Source organism: Tasmannia lanceolata, unplaced genomic scaffold, assembly GCF_043159265.1.
Source record: "Tasmannia lanceolata isolate RefF3 unplaced genomic scaffold, GAP_Taslan_0.1 ptg000018l, whole genome shotgun sequence".
Classification (NCBI taxonomy): Eukaryota; Viridiplantae; Streptophyta; class Magnoliopsida; order Canellales; family Winteraceae; genus Tasmannia; species Tasmannia lanceolata.
Window position 1 is genome coordinate 25167811 of NW_027518695.1, and position 22355 is coordinate 25190165.

General features: G+C 40.0%; 1 protein-coding gene across 3 annotated transcripts; it reads left to right on the top strand.

Annotated features, from left to right (window-relative positions):
- Nucleotides 1-155: 155 nt before the first annotated feature.
- On the top strand, nucleotides 156-21993 carry LOC143850800 (Ubiquitin carboxyl-terminal hydrolase family protein). 3 transcript variants are annotated; one of them, XM_077360055.1, is made up of 2 exons: nucleotides 156-1741; nucleotides 21862-21993. In XM_077360055.1, exons 1-2 carry the CDS (start codon nucleotides 772-774, stop codon nucleotides 21963-21965), a joined length of 1074 nt encoding a protein of 357 aa, XP_077216170.1. In that variant the 5' UTR covers nucleotides 156-771; the 3' UTR covers nucleotides 21966-21993. The 3 variants fall into 3 exon arrangements, with proteins under 3 accessions (XP_077216170.1, XP_077216169.1, XP_077216171.1); XM_077360056.1 differs by lacking the exon at nucleotides 21862-21993 and adding an exon at nucleotides 20820-20848 and having other exon boundaries at nucleotides 174-1741; XM_077360054.1 differs by lacking the exon at nucleotides 21862-21993 and having other exon boundaries at nucleotides 173-2099.
- The last annotated feature ends 362 nt before the right edge of the window (nucleotides 21994-22355 follow it).

A 22355-nucleotide genomic window follows, 5' to 3' on the forward strand; every position in this document is an offset into this window, starting at 1 on the left:
CACCCTCCTGATCTTCTTAGTGGTTCTTGAAAGTGACTTTTCCACAAGGAAATGACCTATAAGAAGGGTCAAAATGAGGCAGTTTTTAGGGGAAAAAACACATAAACATGCGGAAATACCATTACAGATAGGAGGGTTCCTCCTATGGAGATGATCTAAGGTCTACATACTAACTCGTTTGGATAGCTCATATTTTGTATTTGGATTAGAAATTGAGTTTTGAATACAAAATGAATAGATCCGCCAGCTCATGGTGAGGGAGACAAAGAGGGAAGGGGTACTTCCTACTGGAGGAGAGACGTTGAGGAGCAAAGAGGGTGAAGGAAACTGCTCAATTACTTATTTCCACACCATATTTAGAAATCTGAATTTTTTCACAGTCAGTCGCTGATTTGGAATTCCAAATCACAACACAAAAGGACTGCAAATGTAAGAAATCCAAGTCAAAATCTTCTCGGCATCCAAACAGGTACTAATGTTGTAGCCCTGCAAATGTACGGTTTGAATCATTCTAAGAGGTCGGCTCCACTGCATTTTACAAAAAATACTGGACTTCACGCGCTCACATCATATAAAAATCTCCCATTTTATGTTCCTTTGGTTTTCAACTTTTCATGCTTAAATCTGAATGCTTTCCTCCCTCCATTATCAGATCTTCTCATGCTTCCATCCTTGTTTTTTCTTTATATTGTTTCAATCTCTACATAATGTTATCTCATGCTATCATGGCAAAATCCCCTTAGAAACTAAACCCTAACCCTCTTTTTCATAATGCATAAAATCCGTAAATGGTTCGTCCTTCCTTTGATTCCTTCACAAAATTCCAGTCTTTTCTACATCCAAACCATGCAAAAATCTTCCTCAGGAAGACCCAAGAAGAAAATCTACCACAGAGTTCATGAACTTGACAGGGTCATGGACCTCCAAAAGAAACCCTCTCTCATCATACATCTCAAAAACATCATTTGCAACCAAAAAAACCATTCTCTCCTTTTAAGAGACCTCGAAAAAGAAGTGGGTTTTGTTCAGAAATGGAATTTCATGTCTGTGATAGAAAAAAACCCATCAATCTTCAAAGTTAGTGGTGGAAACAGAGCACCCATTTCTGTGAAGCTTACTGAAAAGGCGGAAAAAATTGTGTCTGAAGAAAATGATTTTCTAGAATTGATGGAACCCATTTTGGTTAAGAATCTGAGAAAGCTGTTGATGATGTCTATGGACTGTCGAATTCCGCTTGAAAAGATTGAATTCATCCAATCTGAACTGGGTTTGCCTAGAAATTTCCAAAACTCTTTGATTCCAAAGTACCCAGAATTTTTCACAGTGAAAAATATTGATGGGAGAGCTTATCTTATGTTGGAAAATTGGGATTCTTCTTTGGCCATTACTGCCCGCGAAGAAAAATTAAATTTCATGGCTGATTTAGGTGGGAAATCGGATTTTGTTAGGGTTAGGAAGGAGAATGCGATTTCTAAAGATGGTAATTTTTCTGGGCCTTTTGCTTTTCAATTGAATTTCGCAGTTAGTTTTAGACCCAACATGAAATACCTTGAAGAAGTTCGGAAATGGCAGAAATTGGCATTTCCCTCTCCATATTTGAATGCAAGGAGATTTGATCCGGCGGACCCGCAAGCTCGGAAAAGGGCGGTTGCAGTGCTTCATGAGATCCTGAGTTTGACTATGGAGAAAAGGATGACATCTGCACAATTGGATGCATTTCACGCAGAGTATCAATTGCCTTGTAAGTTGTTGCTGTGTCTTGTTAAGAATCATGCAATTTTCTACATCACTAATAAGGGAGTTAGGAGCACTGTTTTCCTTAAGGAAGCTTATGATGGCTCTAGGTTGATAGATAAATGTCCTTTGTTGAGATATAATGATAGGTTTGTAGCACTTAGTGGTAGGAGTGAACTGAACTTGAGTAATGCAATGCCTTTATCAGAGATTAATTCATGAAAATTTTAAATTGTAAAATTTTCTAGTTGTAACTGATGGAGGTTGAAATGCTTATACATGGTTTCGTTGACACAGTGTTGTGTTTCTTCTTTGTTGAAAAACTTCTTTAATTAATCAGTAGTTGTATTCTTTTTCCTGGGTAACTTTCAAAACTCTTGATGGTTTTGTTTTGATTTTGTGAAGAACCCAAGAAAATGGGCATAGGGGGAAGTTAACTCTCAAGACAATTTATCGTTTCACCATTCCATTATAATGAAACTTGCATGCAATCTCAAAGGTAAGAAGGGGGAAAAAGAAAGAAAAGATAAACTATAATTATAGAAGAAATCACTATTAACGTCTTTACATCATTTTATAGGCCACGACTTCAGTCCTTCGCGGGATGAAAGACTGTGGCCCTTGTATTTGTGGAATCCATGGAACCTATGGTACTACACCGGAGGTGTCTAATAATGGGCATTGAGTAATAACTTTTATCAATTCATTGAACAGCTAGGATCTCACCAACCGGTGAGATGTTTGAATCATGTCCTGCCATGGCGCGACCAATCTGTTGGAGTTCTGTGTACGCGAACATTTTTCTTTTTGGAACGGTATACTTTCTTTATAAAAAATGCACAATAACAAGCAGCAACTCAAGCATGTGCCACCTTTGCATACTGGAAAATTCAGCCTTGTAAAACTTATGACCATATTATCTGATGCAAATCCATATCTATCTGAATACGAATAAAAAAGTCAGCCTTATAAAGCTCTTGACCATAGTATCTGACTCAAATCCATAGCTATCCCAATACGAGCTTGGTAAAAAAAAATTACCAAAGGAGGAGGCGAAGGGGATAAGGAGAATTACAATGTTTAAGATGAATCAACTTTTAACGTTACCCAAAAGTTTGGAAGATATGTTGACTGTCCACTCTATGTTCCTTCGTAGCAAAAGCTTCAAAGCTTACAAGTATAAAATGTCATCTTAATCAATGGTCCCTTACATGAACAAGACCCCTTAGCTTATATAAGCAAGTAAGTGTGGGACAAGATAAAAAATATAAAAAAAGATGAAACTTAAGTTACACAACCTAGGAACATCCTATAATGCATGGAGAATTGGAATATTTAATGCATTCAACCTATGAATACTCTACAATTCATGGAGATTGGAATATTTAATGCATTCAACCTATGAATACTCTACAATTCATGGAGAAAATAACACGTGGTTCCTATCTAGTTAACCTCTGGAAATCTCAGGTGATGGCAACCCAAGAGGCCAGGAGGGGGCGAGATTGGTGGTGAGGGGGGGTGAATTGTATTTTAGAAAGTGTTTGCTTCTTTCAAGAAATTAGAGAAAATTGAAACTAAAGAACAAGTTTTTGGTGCCTTACATGAACAAGACCCCTTAGCTTATATAAGCAAGTATTAAAGTGTGGGACAAGATAAAAAATATAGAAAAAGATGAAACTTAAGCTACACAACCTAGGAACATCCTATAATGGATGGAGAATTGGAATATTTAATGCATTAAACCTCTGAATACTCTACAATTCATGGAGAAAATAACACGTGGTTCCTATCTAGTTAACCTTTGGAAATCTCAGGTGATGGCAACCCAAGAGGACAGAGGGGGCGACATGGGGTAGGGGGGGGGGGGGGGGGGGAGAAGAATTGTGTTTTAGAAAGTTTTTGCTCCTTTCAAGAAATTAGAGAAAATTGAAACTAAAGAACAAGTTTAACGATTAAACCATTCAAGATAAAAATCAAAGTGCAAATCAAAAGATTTTCTTGTTGAAAATTGACTAATTGTATTTAGATTTCAAGCATATATACAATGAACTGGGACCAGGAGTCCCAGAAAAGAAACAAAACAAAAGATGACCTGGGATGCGACACCAAGTTCCCCAAAAATTCCTCTATTCCATACCCAGCCCCGTGCCGACCATATTACCTCTAACACCATTTGTATAGAGATCACCAAAAAGCTCCTATATTCTAGAACATCCGAAAAATTATGAAGACCACGCTCCTTCCACAAAATTCTCGAGGGTACCTAAGCACAAAATTGCTCACCTAGGAAGAGCACTTCTCCAACTCCCCCAGAAGGTGCTGGATTTGATAGTCCGGCATGTCTGTGAGAAGGTCCTCAAGATGCATTTCCAAGAAGCCAGGGCTCCTTCTACTGGCAATCCTTTCTTCCACCAACCGGATGCTCACCGCCTTGTTAGCTTGTCATTGCCGCTTCCTCGAAATCCTTTCATCATTCAAAATTAATTTGAAGAAAGGATGTTTATGCAAAGGTGAGTGGGTCTCTTTAACCGTAGCTATCCCACAGAGACTATGGAATGTCCAAGGACAGTCTTATGCCTCCTTCTTGAATAGTTTCCATTGCTTCCTAAGAAGGTCTCCCGAGACCTCTGTTAGAAATGAGATTAGGGTTAGAAGAGAGGAAGAAGAAGAGGAGTGAAGGATGGAGAGTCTCCACTCGGGAGCTCCTCATGAATATGATGTATATATAGGCCCAAATAGGGCAAGTGAGTACAAAGACTACAATACCCTCTATACTAGAGGTAATGACTAAACTACGCTACAACATGTTATTCAACACTCCCCCTCAAGCTGGAGTGTATATACTAGGGAACTCCAGCTTGGTACAAAAGAGATTACAAAAAACAACTAAAAATAACAAAAAATACAATAAGCTCATACACACATCCCGCTTGGTATAACACTCCTCAAGCTGGTATGGTGAATACATAAGGAAAGCATAACAAGAGATAACGCCCACCATGAGAGTATGATCGTTGAGATCAGCGGCCACAAAAAAGTAACAACTCCTCCTGAAGTAGCACTACGGCGAGAGCGGTCGCAACCGGGTCTCCACCTGAATGAGAACTCGACAATAAGTCTGGAACCACGAAGGATCGAACTGAGGCACCTCGGTAAGGGAATAACAATGATCCATTGAGCAAAAAGGGGTCACACCAAAGGTACGCACACAAACAATGACGAAGCACCACGATCGAGAACATCAGCTAAGTAGTCAATGCCAAGAGAAGAAGATAACTACCGATGGGGAAACCATCGAAGACAAGGTCGACGGGGAAACCGTCGCTTGGAGAGAAGAAGAGATAGAGAAGACAACCAAACAACGATGGGGAAACCATCGTCTGGTGACAAGGTCGACGGCATGAAAATCGTCGCCTGAAGATAAGAAGAGGAAGATAACCAACCAACGATGGGGACACCGCCTGGAGACAAGGTCGACGGCATGAACATCGTCGCCTGAAAAGAGCCTACCAACGATAGGGAAACCATTGTCCGGAAAAGATAGGTCGACGAGAAAAGATCGCCGCCTGTAAGAGAGCCGACCAACGATGGATATGGAAGCCATCGCCTGGAAAAGGAGGGAGAAGATAACCAACCAACGATGGGGAAACCATCGTCTAGAAAGAAGTTCGACGGCATGAACATCGTCGCCTAATGAGAGGTCGACGGGGAAACCGCCGCCTCAAGATAACAAGATAAAAGGAAGAAGATAACCGAACAACGATAGGGAAACCATCGTCTGGAAAGAAGGTTGACGGCATGAACATCGTCGCCTATTGAGAGGTCGATGGAGAAACAGTTTCCTCGAGATAAGAAGAACACAGGGAAGAAGATAACCGACCAACGACGGGGAAACCATCGCCCGGTGAAGATAAGGCATAAAGCCGGACAACACGAAGAGACATGAAAAACAAGACATGAAAACAAGACAACACTCCCTCAAGAAGACAAAGACAAAGACAACACTAACAACACTCCCCCTCAAGCAAAGACAACAAAGTGGACAACACTCCTAAGAAAAGACACAAAGAACTACATGAAAACACTCCCTCTCAAGTTGAAGGTCAAATACCTTCTACTTGCAACAAAAAGAAGACAAACAAGGCACTACACCGCTTTCGGACATTTGATCAAACAATTGGTGTACGCCGTAGAGAAGAAGAAAAAGGAAAGATGACAAACAAGGCACCACACCTCTCTTAGATATTTTATCAAATACTTAGTGCGCGCCTTGAAGAACTACATAAAAGACATAGAAGGTAATAGAAAGAAATAGATGATAAGAAGGCGACAACAAGACAAGCACAAGAGAACAACAAGAAATAATACAAGACAACTCTCCCCCTCAAGTTGAGGCTAAAGGCCTTCAACTTGAAACAAAAATAACACTTTCAAGGCACAAAACCCCTTTGAGACATTTCATCAAACACTTGGGGTGCACCTTGACGATGAGATGAGAAAGACAAAGGCCATAGGCCAAAAAAGCTATAGAGAAGAGAAAATAAAGAGAACTTTGGAGTGGAGGAGAACCCAAAATGGGTTTACACAAGTATTACAAACATGATTTTTGTTTTGTTTTGAGATATACGATAGAGGGAAAATGGGTTAAAAACGAAATGGGTTTGACGAAATGAAAGAGAAAGAGTGAGATTTTTAGGGTATAGAAATGGTTTTTTTTTTTTTTTAGTTGGGTATTGTAGCGGGTTACTGTAGCGATTTACTGTAGCGGTGCTATAGCGGGTTACTGTAGGGGGTTACTGTAGCAGGGAATGGAGGGGTTAGGGGAAAGGGAAGAGGGGCAGTGGGAGGAGGCGGAGAAGGGAAGGACACGAGCGCGAGAGAGATTTTCTTCAAAAAAAAAAAAAAAGGTTTTAAAGACAAGGAAAGAGAGACACTACGAGAGAGATATTTGAGGGATTTGAGATTTGAGGGAGAAACTATAGAGAGGAAAACGAGATACGAGAGAGATACGAGAGAAAGGGATGATGGCATGGAGGGAGATAGACTCTTCTTCTTTCCTTCTTGAAGGATCAGCCTATTGGCTCTGATACCATGTTAGAAATGAGATTAGGGTTAGAAGAGAGGAAGAAGAAGAGGAGTGAAGGATGGAGAGTCTCCACTCGGGAGCTCCTCTTGAATATGATGTATATCTAGGCCCAAATAGGGCAAGTGAGTACAAAGACTACAATACCCTCTATACTAGAGGTAATGACTAAACTACCCTACAACATGTTATTCAACAACCTCTTTATGGGTCGGGTCGTTTATGGAGGTCCTCTTGTCATCACAAATCATCGTTCTCTTCCTGTAAAGAATCTTTTCCAAAACCAAAATCTCCATAAATAACTTTCTTTGGCGACCTCCAGAGCAAGAGGGAAACGAAGGTGAGTCGTGCTGCGTATTACTTTGATCTTCCATTGCTGCTTGTTTGAATATGAGAGCAGATCACCCAACTCTCCAAAGGGATGCCAATGGTCTCTCCTTGCCCCTTTATATATGGGTCATCGCCCAATGACCATCCCCCTTCTCCACTAGCGCGTATAAAGACTTCCCTTTAGAATACGGAATTTGTAATACCCTCTAACCCAATACCATAACCTTTACAACTTCCCTCTCCTCGGTAATAGAGCTATGTAGAGTGTTACGCTCAACACGTGAAGGCAAGTTGAGAAGTGATAACCTAATCTTGACAGGATGCTTCTTTTTACAAAAAATGTTAGATAGTTAAGGATTGCAGCCCTCTCCCGAACACCCAAAAATAATGATATCAAGGAAACGTCTGCGATACGCTAAGAACATCTTTAATCCAAGCCCTATTGGAAATACTATGAACTGGGGCCCCTACTCCCCCAAGCCAAAAACTTCATATGGGACAGAAGCTAGGGAGATGCCATTGATTACTTATCCATAGGCAGTACATACCCTAGGCAGGTGGGAAAATGTTTTCTGAAATTTTGGAATCCGGCCGAAGGATTTCTCCTTTATCCCTTCTGGAGTAGATTCTGAGGGTTTCTCCAATTTCTTTTTAAGAAACTTTACTTTAGAACTAGCCTTCCGGGTCTTGAATTTTAATCCAAAATGGCTCTAACCAAAAGTTCGAGGTTTGAGAGATTCCTGAATAGTTCTAATTTTGGAATATGACCAACCGAGATCCTATTCTTGTTAGAAGGATCCATCTGTCCAGCTTTTCTTTTAGGGGCAGGTAGGTCATTTGTCTTAGAGCCGAACCCAGCAGATGACAGGCAAGTTTGAACAAATCTCTTGTTCCCAGATCCCAACGCAACTTCCACAGGCCCATTCTTGAGTAGCGCGCCTTTAGAATTTGATTGGTCAGAAATAAAATTTGAATTCAGAGTGGGTCCCAAAGGTTCGCCGGAGAGCCAGCCCTGCAACTCCGGAAGGCCCTCGAAAGGTGGCACTGCCGAAATACCCAAATCAGCGAGACCCAGAGTAGCTTCGACCAATGAAGGCGGCCGCCCCTTAGAACTTAAGGTCTCGTAATTAGTTGAGCACTCCCCTATTTTCTCTTGAATTTCAATATAGTAATGGTTTGAGATCCGGATTTTAACAAAAGTACCAGATAACTTCCATCGGGGAGCTAGGATTTTGGCCGATACAAAACTTATGCAATGTTGGTGGTTGCCTTCCATCTTCGTCTCCAGCACCTTACCAAAGAGGCTCCCTAATGCTTCCACCGTTGAAATGGCCCATGCATGTAATTTGAAGATGAAGGATAATCCCAATAAAAAAGAGAGAAAATTACATTTGGCGATTACAAGTAAGATCTTCGGTGACATGATCCAGTTTTAATTATTTGGGATTTCTTATGCATGTCAAAACAAGAGGAAGAACCACAACGACACATGTATATAATCAAGCATACAAAGAGTTCCAAATAATATGGTATACCGGCTTAAAAAATATTAACAAGACAAAGGTTTATACAATGTTTTGACATTGATACCGGCCATATACTGTGCAATAAGTTACTAGACATACGACACGGACCTGCTTCATGAGGAACTCGAGGACGAGTTTCATTCAAGTGGGGAGATTGATGTAGGAAAGTTTCCTTGTTTTGGGTCCTACTAGAATTAGAAGATATTTTAGTTATAGTTATCTTAATCTTAGTTAGATTAGAGATAGAGTTTATCATAACCCTAGTTAATGATAGAAGTTTATATTAGTCTCGACCTTATGCGAAAATTTGAGACAGAGATCTTTGGCATTAGAAATCTCAGTGAAAATCAATTTCTTTCTGTTCGAGACGAATAAATCAATAGTAGATAACCTTACCAGATGCCATAGCTCAAGTGGGTTTGGTGATTCCGACTAAAGCTTGAACCCCTCTTTGGATCCTCCTTGATCCATGGTGCAAACAGGGATGGGAACCGGCCACAACTACTTTCTAAAGCTTTAGTGGATTACCGATTTTAGAAAGCGATGATGGCTACTCGAATAACCGTGTGCAAGCAGTCTGCTAAGGAGGTACTTATAGAGAAGTTTAGAGCTGTTTGGTTCTCCATCAAACACTTCAAGATCAACTCTAAATCCCTAATTTTTAGGTTCATAACTCTAGTAGGATAAGCAAAACACGAGATGGTCTTTCTAGAGAAAGATAAGTGATAAACATTATCTCTCTTTCCCATTCTAGAATAGTGGGTTATTCGACCAAGCCAAATCACGACCTGTTCCAATCGTCGCACCAGTCGAGAGATCCTGAAAAACACAATATGAGGGGAAAAATGAGACAGAGCAATGCAAAGATTTGGTAAGCTGACTTATTGATAACAAATTAAATGGAGATGTAGGAACACACAAGACAGATGAGAGAGTAAGACTCTCATGGGGTGAAAAAGAACTAATACCAGAAATGGGGGTTTTAGTGTCATCAGTAAGAGTAACAGAACGATAATGAGAAGGAAATGACTGAAATGATGTAAGGGATCGAGAGTTACCCGTCACATGATTGGATGCCCCAGAATTAGATGATACAGGAGCTGGAGCTAGTGAGTAGGGAAACAGGTGCACTACTTGACTGGGCAACACCGACCGTGGGTGGATGACTACTAAGACGGAGACGCTGAAGCTCCTCATAATCTGCCCTAATGAACTCAAAGGGGTCCTTTGTAAGACTAGAACCAGAAGCCTGGAATGTGCCATCAGTAGGGGTCGTAGCAGAGAGATGGGCAGCTCGGGATGAAGCACAAAGCAAGTCGCAACACGGTGACCGTCCCTCTGAGAATGAGTGCAATATGGAATACTATAGAAGTTGACCCAGAGAGCTTCTGCACCTTCAATAAAATTCCTTTTCTGAGGTGAGAGAGAGAGAGAGAGAGAGCAATTGATTCCCCAACGCCTCAGATCCCTTGGTGAGGATCTTTAAGGCTTGCTTCTCCGATTCGAACATAAAAAGGAACTCGTTCTTCGCCATGATGCAGGGGCAATGGAGGGATGGGATATCATAAAACTCTTGTGCCCAAAGCCAGAGGTCCTCTAGGGTCCCATTGTTATATCTCTTTCTCCCTATCAGACAAGCCTTTAGGGTATCCATTCGTACTTCCACTTCCTTGCCCTAGATGGATAAGGTTGAAACCCCTCCCTCTACATGTGAAGAGATTTTTACTAGTGTCAGGCCGTCGCTAGCCCTCACTATTATCAACCTCCAGTGAGGTTGTTGGACTAACACCGGTCACCAAATTTGGAGAGTTTCTAACCTGCAGGCACCAACGGCATTTGTCCCGCCACTTGAAGTTGAAGTAATCACATGAGGGGCAAAACTAGTCCCCATGCCGCCTTCCTACTCTTTTCTTAACTCCTCATTTCATATCACCCCCCCGCCCCGCACTACTTATGGTTCTGAATGGCTTCTCTCAAGTAGGGAAACGATTGGAGGGAGCGATTTCATTTTCTTTTGCTGGCATCGTTTGCATCTATTCCGCCAATAAAACTAGTCCCCCGACGATCTACTTGATTTATCCCTAGTACCCTCTTCCGCAAACTTTTTCTTCAAGAACTCAGCTGATGCCTTTGAGCTAAAACCCTCTCCTCCCTCTCTTCCCTCTCTCTCTTCTTCAGGAGCTCAACTGATGCCGTTTGAGATAAATCCCTTCCCTCCCAATCTTCCCTCTCCATCTCGTGAAAAAGGGATCAGGAATAAAGTAAAAAATCAAAAGATAACAGAGGAAGAAAGAATGCACTGGGGATTTTAATAGTGGTTCGGTCTAAAACCAAGGACCTACATCGACTCCACCAAGGACCTCAATGACTTGACTAAAACCTGATCTTCTTAAAGGTGAAGATCAAACCAATACAAAATTAGAGGTAGCTTCTCGCCTCTTTACTTGCTAAACGGAGATTGGTTCTGCATCTCCACCACTTGCTGTCGGATATGGCTCTGCGCTCCCACCACTTGCCCTCGAAGATGGCTCTGCATCTCCGAACACTTTCCAAGAACAATGATACAAGAAAGAAAGAAAAATGCCTTTCAAAGGTTACAACAAGATAATGAAGATATACAAATTTGGCCCTAAAATCCAATCCTTCACAAAGTACTCCAATAGAGGCTCAAAGAGTGAGTTTTCACTCAAGAGATGTCCAAGATAAGATTAGTGAGTGTTATATGTGATTACGGGGTGAAAGACCCTTTATATAGACAAGGGAGGCTAAAACTAGCTGTTGCGACATTTTTTAAAAACCCACAAAATATGCTTCGATGGACCGAACTGACCACTGGTCAACCAAAGGCCTCTTAGTGGATTTCTTTTGGGGCCAAACGTTCTTCGATTGATCGGAGTTGGCTCGGTCGACCAAACCTTATGACTTTTGCCCATTTCGTTTAATTCTTATTCTCTCTCTTCTTTTTTTTAAATTGACAAGTTATATATATATGAGAAAACGGTTCCTACACACATGTGTAGATAAGTTATCTACACACTAGCTTAAAATACAGTGGGGGCCACATTATTTGGGTGATCCAAACCATTCATTTTTAAGGCCCTCACATAGATAGGGTGTCCACAAAAAATCAGATCCATAGGATCATCCTAACCATTCGAACTGTGGAGGCAAAAAATGGACTAATTTGTGAAGGTTTAAAGACATCCATTTTACCTCCACAAATCGTAGGGTTGGGATGACCCTATGGATCTGATTTTTTGTAGACACCCTATCTATGTGAGGGCCTTTAAAATGGATGGCTTGGATCACCCAAACAATGTGGGCCCCCACTGTATTTTAAGCTAGTGTGTACAGAACTCTCTACACGTGTAGGAACCGTTTTCTCATATATATATATATATATATATATATATATATATTGATAATTCATACGAAAAATACATGAAGAAGGGACCATGAGTCCCCCATGATTACATCGTATGATGACTGAGGAGAGAGCTCCAAAGCCTAAAAAGATAATTAAAAACTATCCAAAAAGAACTATCTCCATTTACATTCCCCATCAAAGCAAAAAACCAAACAAAAAAGACCAGCTTCCAATCGAACTCTTGCGATCTTCCTCGAAGATCTTGAATAAAGCACCCATGAAAATTCTAACAAACTTTGCAATCCTCCTCGAGGATCTTGAATAGAACACCTTCATCAGAACTTCCAACAAACTTGTGTGATCTTCCTCGAAGATCTTGAAGAAAAAACTTCCCGTACAGAGTCTCAGTATCTGATTCCATCACACAGGGTCAAAGCAGAAACCCTCAAAAAATTGCTGGGGAGAGACAGTGGAAACGACACTGCCAATTTTAGATCTTTTCCTACGACAACTCCTGTGTCGAGGAACCCCCAAAAGCTATACCCGATCCCAATACCAAGAAACTTTTTACCAAAACCCCACTTTTTTTTCCTCTCTTTTTCTGGAACCTCTCATCATTTTTGTAGAGCTTTGAGCTCTCGATGTCCCTTTACTGGAGTTGTCCCCTTCTCCGCCCTAACCCGCTTCTCTATTTCCTTCATCATTTCCTTTGTCTTTTCCACATTTTCCTCAAAACCGGTCCGGAAAGCAGTCCCCATCTTTGAATTCCTTTAAAATTCCTCAGAGAAAACTTTATCTTCCTCCACAAAAACCTTCTCAACCCCCTCGCCAGCAGCCCTTTCCATGCATCCTTTTATATTCTCGCTGAGTTAAGCATCCATGGAGTTACGAGAGAACGCCGGGCCTCGTGGAGGAGCCTCGCTAGGTTCGGCCACTCCCTCCTCTTACCTCGACTCAGATTCCTCCTTCAAGGCTTTTTTTCCTCCTCTAGCTGCTTTCTGAAAAAACGGAAGATGATGCATTGGAACACATAACTTCCATGATGTTTCTTTTGCCTGTCAGGGCTTCCAGTTCGTCCTCTTTACCCTTTGGCTCCAAGATTTTTTTCCATTGAAAGTCTAGGTAGGCTTCTACTATTTCACCTTTTGATGGCGACCTTTCCTTCTTTTTTTTTCCCTTCCCATTTTGCTTAATCTTTTCCCCCTCACACCCCTCGTCAACTCATCCGATTCCACCTTGTTTTTCCTTCTGAAATCTCTTTCCCTGAACTCCCTGTCGGATGACGAGGAATCCTCTCCTATCTTGTAACTGCGTAAGAGGTGAAGAATAGCAGAGGACAATCTCTCTGGTATATTTCTATCTCCACTTCTCTCTCTTTTCCTTCCCTCCCTTTGATTATATAGAGATAATTCTCCCTTTGATTATATAGAGATAATTCTCTCTCTTTTTCTGCATATAATAAATGCCTTGAGTATTTATCACGCCCATACGCACGCCGCTTGTTCAAAGCGTTTTTTATACGAAAACTTTTCATCTGCCTTATCGTGGGCCTGCCAAGTCCGCCAAGTGTCACACGATTAAAGAGAGGTCTTTTCGTTGCTGCCCAAAAATCTTTATGATGATTATCTTGAGACTTGCGCTTGGTGATGATATCATTTCTCGGGACTTTGTGATAGTTATCTTTGATTGCGATCCTTTTCTTCTTATCCATCCTTTTTGCAAAAACCTATTGTTGCCATCTGTCCCTATATTTAATTCTCCATTAGACGTCGATACGAGCTCTCGACGCTGATTGGTCATCACCTGTCTTGGTCTCAATATGCCTGCCAACGATATTTCCACGACATCTCCTCTATTTTCAAATTTGCATTCAATATCCAGTGGTCCATCTTCCCTATTTTCAAATTTGAAATCGGTATCCAACGGTTCGATCTCCTCCGGTTGAGAAACGCTTTTTTTCCCCTTTTTATCTGCATCGGCGGCCAATTCTTCCTCCGGCATCTTACTATTTTGGTTTTCCCCTTATTGTGCATTGGCTGCTTGCCCCACTTGCAGTTGAGCATTAAGATTGCCTCCATTAATGTTTTCCTCAGTGGATATAACTGTCATACGAATTAGGAAGATTTTGTTCTTCACTCTCATTTTAATAAAAGGTGGTAAAATTTTCCATTGGGCTGAGAGAACCTTGGCAGAAGCGTAGGCCATGCATTGGTCATGGCTCCCAGATAATTGGAGTTGCAGAACCTGCCTAAATAGTTTACCCAGCGCTTCAACCGTAGATAAGGTCCATGCATGTAATGGAATGTCATGAAATCTTAAATATATAGACTTAGCTCCATTGTGTATGGATGGGTGCCATGTTTGGATTTTGGAGGGATTCAATTTCCCCGCCTATTGCCTCGCCTCCTTGTCTAAGAACCTCTGCTGCTTGTTTCTTTGATCGGAATGTGAATAGAACTAGGGGTGTCAACAGATCCACTTCGGATCGGATCCACCTATGTCTTAGTCACGATCCATTCAAATCCCTTATCGGTCGGATCAGATTGAAGTGCTCTTCGTATCCTACTTCTTGTGTCCCAATCACTATCCATTTCAAATCGGACAGTCCATCGGAGTGTCCTAGTAGGTCCTACATACAAAACAGTAAAAAATCTTAGCTTTCTTCATTTGAAATGAACTCCAAAACTTCCTCAATTTAGAAAAGAATTAGTCACTTTGTCTAATAACAACCCATGATTTTGATGAAGATAGGATTTTCTTGTTGAAAGGAACTCCAATGTTTGAGGGTGCTTGATGATAGAACTTTCTAGTAGCTAATCTTTGTTGAGGGTGAGTGGCAAGTTTACAGGAAGAAAAACCGATTGAGGAAAGGAAGAGAAAAAGATGTATGGAAAAGGGGGAAAGTGGTAAGTCGTAAGCTAAGCAATATTTAGTTCATTTTTATTAAAATACCCCTCCTTTAAGACTTAATATAAGAAATATTTTGAGGGTATTTTAGTAAAAGGACTTTGGATCGTGACTATCCATCGGTTTTTTTTGCCATGTCTTGATCATGATCCGAATTTTTTCGGATCTTACAAAGAGGATCCAAAATATGTCCATGGATCCTTCTAATGTGCCTAGATCCTGACTATTAAGGTTCCGATTCGGACTATCCATCGGACCGTCTGGGTCCATTGACACCCCTAAATAGAACTTCCAATGGACTAATTACGTGAGGTTTAGGGAGTTGAGGGAGATTCCAAGTTCTTCTAGCCTAATACTATAGCTTCTCCAGTTGTCATGAATTATCCTTCATGATCCCCACCAGACAGCTCTTCAGAAGTCTCATTCGCTCCTCGACCTCTATTCCAGAAATAGTTATTTCCGGACAAATCCTTTCACGGGTATTTACTTGGTTATTTTCCTCCATCCTCCTGGATTCTCTGATAGGCACTGCTCCTTCAACTTCTTCTTCTCTATTCCGATGGCATTTTCTACAGATGTTTCGTCTTCCAAAGTTATGGTATCCACAAGCTGTACATCTCCAGTCCCCAGTTTGAGGGTACATCTGCAGACCAGGGCCTCTACCAGGGTTTCTTTTGAACTGTGGTTGACGATTCCATTGAGGTTCTTGCCTGAGATTATCTTTCTTTTCCCGATCCGTAAGCAGAGCCTTCCCAGGGTATCGATGAGTGTGATGGCTCCATTGAGGATCCTGCCTGAAATTTTCTTCGTTTCCAGATCCATAATCATTCCCTAGGGTACTTCTTGGCGAGGATCTGGGAGAATTACTTAAGCTTTTGCCATTTCCAAGAAGGATTAAGCTTTTTTTTTTTGCAGCAATCACGATGGATTTCTAGCGATTGGAGGGCTTCGAGTACAGTGTAACCCGCTGCAAGGATATCTAGATAAACATCCTGTAAGCTTCTTATTCTATATCCACATTTGCATTTCTCTTCCCCAATGGAGCTTCCAAGGATCATAACTCCTGGTGAGGGCTCCCGTTGCCCGAAGAACTCGCGAATTCCAATCTGACATTTTCTTCCCTCCCAGAGAGATATTGCTCAACCACGTTTTTCCAATAATTCTTTAATTCTTATTCTCTAGATTAGGTTCTTTGTTTCATTTGATTTTTCGTCCTCTTTAATTTGTTTAGGTCTTTTTTAATTCACCTTGATTACTTCTTCAATTTATTCTACTAATCCCTTTTAAGTGTTAATCTCTTAAGATCACTTGATGCCTCTTCATATTTTATTCTTCTCTCCTAGCCTATTTCTCTTCTCATGATATTTTCATTTCTCATGCCTTTTTCATTTTCTCTCATCTCATCTCCTTTTTATTTCTCATCCATTTTTTTCACTTCTCATTATATTTTGGTTTCTTTTACATATTTAACTTGTTTTTAGATTATTCTTAATACCCTTTAAGTGCTCTTGATGGATACTAAATGGGGATTGATTTTTTACACTCTAAAATGAACTGTACTTGAACTTGATTTTCAGTAAGCTTCACTTTTCTTTTCTTCAATTCTTCAGTTCCTTGGATCTTCTTGACTCTTTGGCTTCCTTGGATTCTCCATGATAGCTCCATACTCTTGATCCAAGCTTCCTTGAATTTGAACCTAGATGAATTTTCAACTTACACAACAAACACAATTAGTACCAATAAATCACTTGTATTTGGAATCATCAAAACATGATAGAAGATTGCCAAGGGTTGAACCATTAGGCTTACAATCATTTTTTTATTACTAAAAATGCACCAATTTTTGTTAATTTCCTTTCTTGACCTTTTTTCGAAAATGTTTCCTTTCTTGACCTTCTTTCGTGCTTTTCCATTGTGTCCCTTTTTAGCATGTTAAATGGAGAAAACACCCTCCTCATTTGGATGTACACCTTTCTCATTGACTTCTATGCTTTGGACTACGCCATTCCCTCCCTGTTGGAAATAGCTCGACCTTGGATTTGGTAGATCATTGCAGTGATAGTTGAACATATCAGATATATTGAAAACGTCAGATGTTTTTCAAATCGTTCTTGTATGCATTATTATTGATCTTCAATATTTTGCAAGGACCGATCTTCTTGAGCTTTAAGTTGTCGTAAGTGCCAGTTGGAAACCTTTCGTTTTGTAGATAGACTATCACCTCAGTTCCTTCCTTGAAACTTTTGAGTTGTCAATGGGTGTTGGCCTGTACTTTGTGTTTGGCACTGCTTGCTTCTAAGTGCCTGTACACTTGATCATAGAATTGACAAATGTTCTCATCTATAGTTTCTACATCTTCATTAACACCATCCATATTTGGTAGGGGTACCAAATCAAGAACTTGTGTTGGATTTCGACCTGTACATTTAGTCATCAGTTATGTAATCTCTGGTTTTAATTTTAATGGATGAGCTTAGCACTTCCCTTTTCAATTTTCTCTGTTCTTTCCTAGCCATATATCTCAAAAGGCCTGTGTTCGGATGAATAATTCATTGAAGAATTATATGTGAATTCTGCTTGGGATAAAGCCAAGTCCGATTTCTTTGGCTTATCACCATTAAGATACTCAACTCAACTCAACTTAACACAACTCAACAAAGCCTTTGTCCCAAACTAGTTGGGGTCAGCTAAATGAATCCTTTAGAAAAATTTCATGAAGGGAATCTACCCACCTCTAATCCTGGCTCTAGTTGGGTTCTTCTACGTGGATCATTTTCTTCCATTCTATCCTATCCAAGGTCATGTTCTCTGTTATATTCCTAGCTATCAAGTCTTTCCTCACTGTTTCTACCCAAGTTGTTTTCAGTCTGCCCCTACCACTTTTTACTCCATCAACTTGGCATGAGTCTCCTTTTCTCACTGGAGCATCCAAAGGCCCACGTTGGATATGTCCAAACCATCTTAAGCGGTGCTTTCTCATCTTCTCCTCAATTGGTGCCACTCCCACCTTTTTACGAATGTCTTCATTTTTAATTCTATCTATCCTTTTGTGGCCGCACATCCATCTAAGCATTCGTATCTCCGCTACACTCATCTTATGCACATGCTGCTTCTTGATGGCCCAACATTCTGAGCCCTACAACATGGCTGGCCTCACAGCTGTCTTATAAAACTTTCCCTTCCATTTGGTAGGGATTTTACGGTCGCACAGAACACCTAAGGCAAGCTTCCACTTCAACCAACCTGCTCTTATTCTCCTTGGGCTTACAATGGTTAACATCCTCTTCAATCTCTCATTCCTTATGTAGAATTGAACCTAGATAGCGATAGATATCCCTCTTAGGTACCTCCTGTCGAGTCATATTTACTACATCCTTGTCCCGCCTCCTTACATTACTAAAGTTGCACTCCATATACTCTGTCTTAATCCTACTCAGTCTAAAACCTTTGGATTCCAAAGTAGTTCCCCATAAGACTAACTTAGCATTTACTCCTGCTTTGATTTCATCTCCATAACTCTAACTTAGCATTTACTCCGCCTGTGTTTTTCACAGCCTGTCCCAAGCCAGGATAAAGGAGGAGGGTTGGCAGCCAGCCGTAAACTTTGCCACTCTTCTATGAAATGAATCCTTATCATTATTAAGATATTGTAATAAATTTCAAAGGCTTCAACTGTCAACCTCCGTTTACCCATATATTTATGGATGATAGGCACTGCTATACTGTAAGGTAGTGCCCATCCGCTTCCATAAAATACTCCAAAAGTGGCTAAGAATTTAGTGTCCCAATCCAAAGTGATCGTCTTCTGAGCACCATGTACATTTCCCACTTCTTTGAAATACATGTTTGCAAAATGGGTTGCATCAAATGTCTTTTGATGTGAGATGAAGTGTGCCATTTTAGAGAATTGAACGACCACGACAAATATTGAATCCATTCCCTTTTGAGAAATCCGTGGATAGGTACACCTATGGTTCTTTTGGGCAACGGCATGTAAAGACCCATACTTTGTTTTTTATCCTTGCCAGTTTGGCAAATTATACATCTTTCTACATATCTCTCGATGTCACAGCGCATTTTGGTCCAAAAAATACTTTTCCTTGACTAAAGAGAGGGCTTTATCATTCCCACAATGTCATGCAAGTCCACCACTATGTAGCTCAATGACGATGCTTTCTCATAACGAGCTTTCTGACACATAATTAAAGTCCCTTGAAGAGGTATTTATCTTTCATGGTGAATTCTGTTTGGTGTCCTTTTATCAAATCTAACCATATCTTACCAAAGTATTCATCTTATCCATAAAGTCCTTCACAGTATTCAAATTAGATTACCTCAGCATGCATGTCACTTAACCAAACACTTTTTCTGCTTAGAGCATCAGCCACCTTGTTATATTGGCCCCTTTTATATTACAACACAAAGATGAATTCTTGTAAATAAGAAGTCCACTTGGCATGCTGTTGATTTAGCTTATGTTGGCCATTGATGTACTTAAGTTCCTCATGATCACAATAAAGGATGAACTCTCTTTGCACCAAATGGTATCGCCAGTGATGTAGAACTTCGATTCTGGCTTAAAATTCAACATCATAGGTGATAATTCTTTCATGCCTCATTTAGTTTTCACTAAAAAGCAGTGTATCTGCCCTCTTGACTTAAGATTGCTCCATGTCCACATGTGAGGCATCACTATCAACTCTAATTTTTTTTCTGAAATCGTGCTGGAGTTTTTGAGATTCTCTTTCACATTTTCAAAAAAGTTTTGAGCCTTTTCTGTTAATTGACATACTCTTTCTTTGGGCAATCAATAATTGGTGCAACTAATGCACTAAAGTTCGTAATGAATCAGCGATAAAACATATCCAATCCATGTGAACTTCACAGATAGTCAAATGTTAAAAGAAGGCAACCAATCAAGAATGACTTCAACTATACCTGGATCCATTTTAATACTCTCTGAAGAGATCACATAACCCAAAACGGTGATGATATTTGTTAGAAAACAATACTTCTTTAGGCTGGCATAAAGCTTCTCATGTAACAAAACGTCATCACACACATGTTGTATTAGTCTTCTCATCTGGGCTGTAGACCAATATGTCATCTAAGTAAACACACACTCATTAGAGGCTAAAGGCCAATATGTCATTAGAACCTAAATAATTTTCAATCTGCCCATCCCTTCTATCATAACCAACTACAAATATCATTCACTTCGGGTTTCAGGCTGTCCATATTTTCTCTGGATGTTAATTGAGTCATGGATACACTAGCTTGCGCGGGCACTGTTGTGTGATCAGTCTTTTGAGGAGGCGGATAGACAAATCTAGTCAAAGGAAGGAATTTTCTAGGATCTTGAAAAACATTGCAATTGGAAGTTAGCGTCTCTAAGGATTGGTCAGCAACCCAACCCAACCTTAATTTATGAGGCAATTCATTTGTTTATTTTGCATTAAATCGTTCCTAGGATGAATTCTATTGGCAATCCTGGCTGGGTTTAATTCTATCCATGGAGGGTTGATTGGAATTTGGACCTGCATTGTCCTAAATTTGAGGGTAAGTTGAGTTTTGCTTTGACAAATTGATGTACTTTGGATTACTGCATTTACATATATCTTTTGGGATGTAACTCTTTTATTTTATTTTATTTTATCACAAAGGAGAATGGGCTATCGGGTGTGCCTTCATCTTTTCAGGAAGGGTTATATTTTATATCATATAAACTTGTTACTTGCCAAAAAAAGAATTTTATAAATTTTTTTGGGTGGTCTATCACATGTAAAAGGTCATGTGTAAAATTCATGAGCCTTAGGACAAGAAGGTCCATAATAGGGGCACACATGTGATTGTTTTATCTTGTGTGTAGGTGGGATGTGCTAGCTATTTTACAGAAAAGGTTTACTTCGAATTTTTCTAAATACGAGGGCTACTTAATGTTATGTTGATGTACATTAACTACTATATCTATATGTGGGAGAACTTTAATTATTATATTTTCAACCTTGAAAATTTCTTGGATATGAAATTAATATTATATATTGGAACTACATTTGTTGGCAACCAAGGATGATTGTTTCTATTTTGTATTGGTTGCATATGTTATGAAAGTAATTAATTGAATTATACTATTTCAATTAAAGTACTCACATGGAGGAAGATGAGAATAGAAAAGAATTTCAATCAGCAAGTGCTTTGCATGGTCGAATTCCCCACATTCCTTGTTTGAAAACCGTAGTGATCCTACACCCTGACACACGGACGGGAAAATGTTTGTGAGCTAGAGCTCATATAAGCTTAAATGAGCTAGAGCTCACAAACATAGGGGGCTCACATTGTTTGGATGATCCAAAGCATTCATTTGATAGGCCCTCCTCATATAGACAGGGTGTGCCCAAAAATCAGCTTCATAGGATCATCCTAACCCTTCCATTTGTGGAGGTTTAAATGGACGGGTATAAACCTCCATAAATCTGCTCATATTTTTTAAGTTTTGAGGGCCTATCGTCTCAATGAAAATTCTTAGGAGAGCTTGGAGAAGACTTTCTTGAGAGCAAGGTGTGAATCAACCAGACGTGGTGCAAGTGTGCTACAAGTAACCCTTTTTGAATTTTATTTTTACATAATAATAACAATAAATTCATAAAATAAACTTTGGGCCAATGCATATCTCTTCGAGAGACCATCATCAACTAATCCTCCTGTATTCCATGTTTCATGTTTAAATAAGAAAGTGAGAGAACCTTCTAAGCTTTCTCTTGTCTTCTTTCATTGATGATGAGAATGTTGAATTTGAGGCAAAAATCATTCAAGATCACCATATTTTTAAGAAGCACAATCCTGCAGCTACAAAAATCCTAGTCACTTGGACCCACCTACCTATTAAACATTAGGTGATCTAATTCTTGCAGCTTTGGCAAGATGTAGCGGACTTTTTGTGAAAGAACATCAGGGGATTTGTACAGGAGTATGCTATGGAAGAGTTGAAAGGACAGCTTTAGCAAGATGTAGCTGACTTTTTGTGAAAGAACATCGGGGGATTTGTATAGGAGAATACTATGGAATAGTTGAAAGGAATTTTTGTACTTCAATTTTTTGGTTATCTTTGAATTGGTCTTGGGTATGCCCACGCCAAAAACATGTTAATATCTTGTATTGCAGCCTGGGACTCCTGGTCTCGAATGCTTTCTAAATATTAATGAAATTTGTCAATTTCCCAAAAAAAAAAAAAAGTTTGATGAACAGTATTCTCTCTTTCAACCATGAGGAAAAGGTTGGTCAAATGGAGGGTGGGGTGTAAAGTTACCAATGTTTGGCATGATTGCATGGAGGATTCATGTGTTTACACAGGGACGCTTGGATGGGTATTGTAGAAAGTTACTGAATTGCAGGGAGTCATCTTATA

Excerpts from the sequence above, each read along its gene's own strand:
- LOC143850800 (XM_077360054.1), top strand. The coding sequence starts at position 772 with ATGCATAAAATCCGTAAATGGTTCGTCCTTCCTTTGATTCCTTCACAA.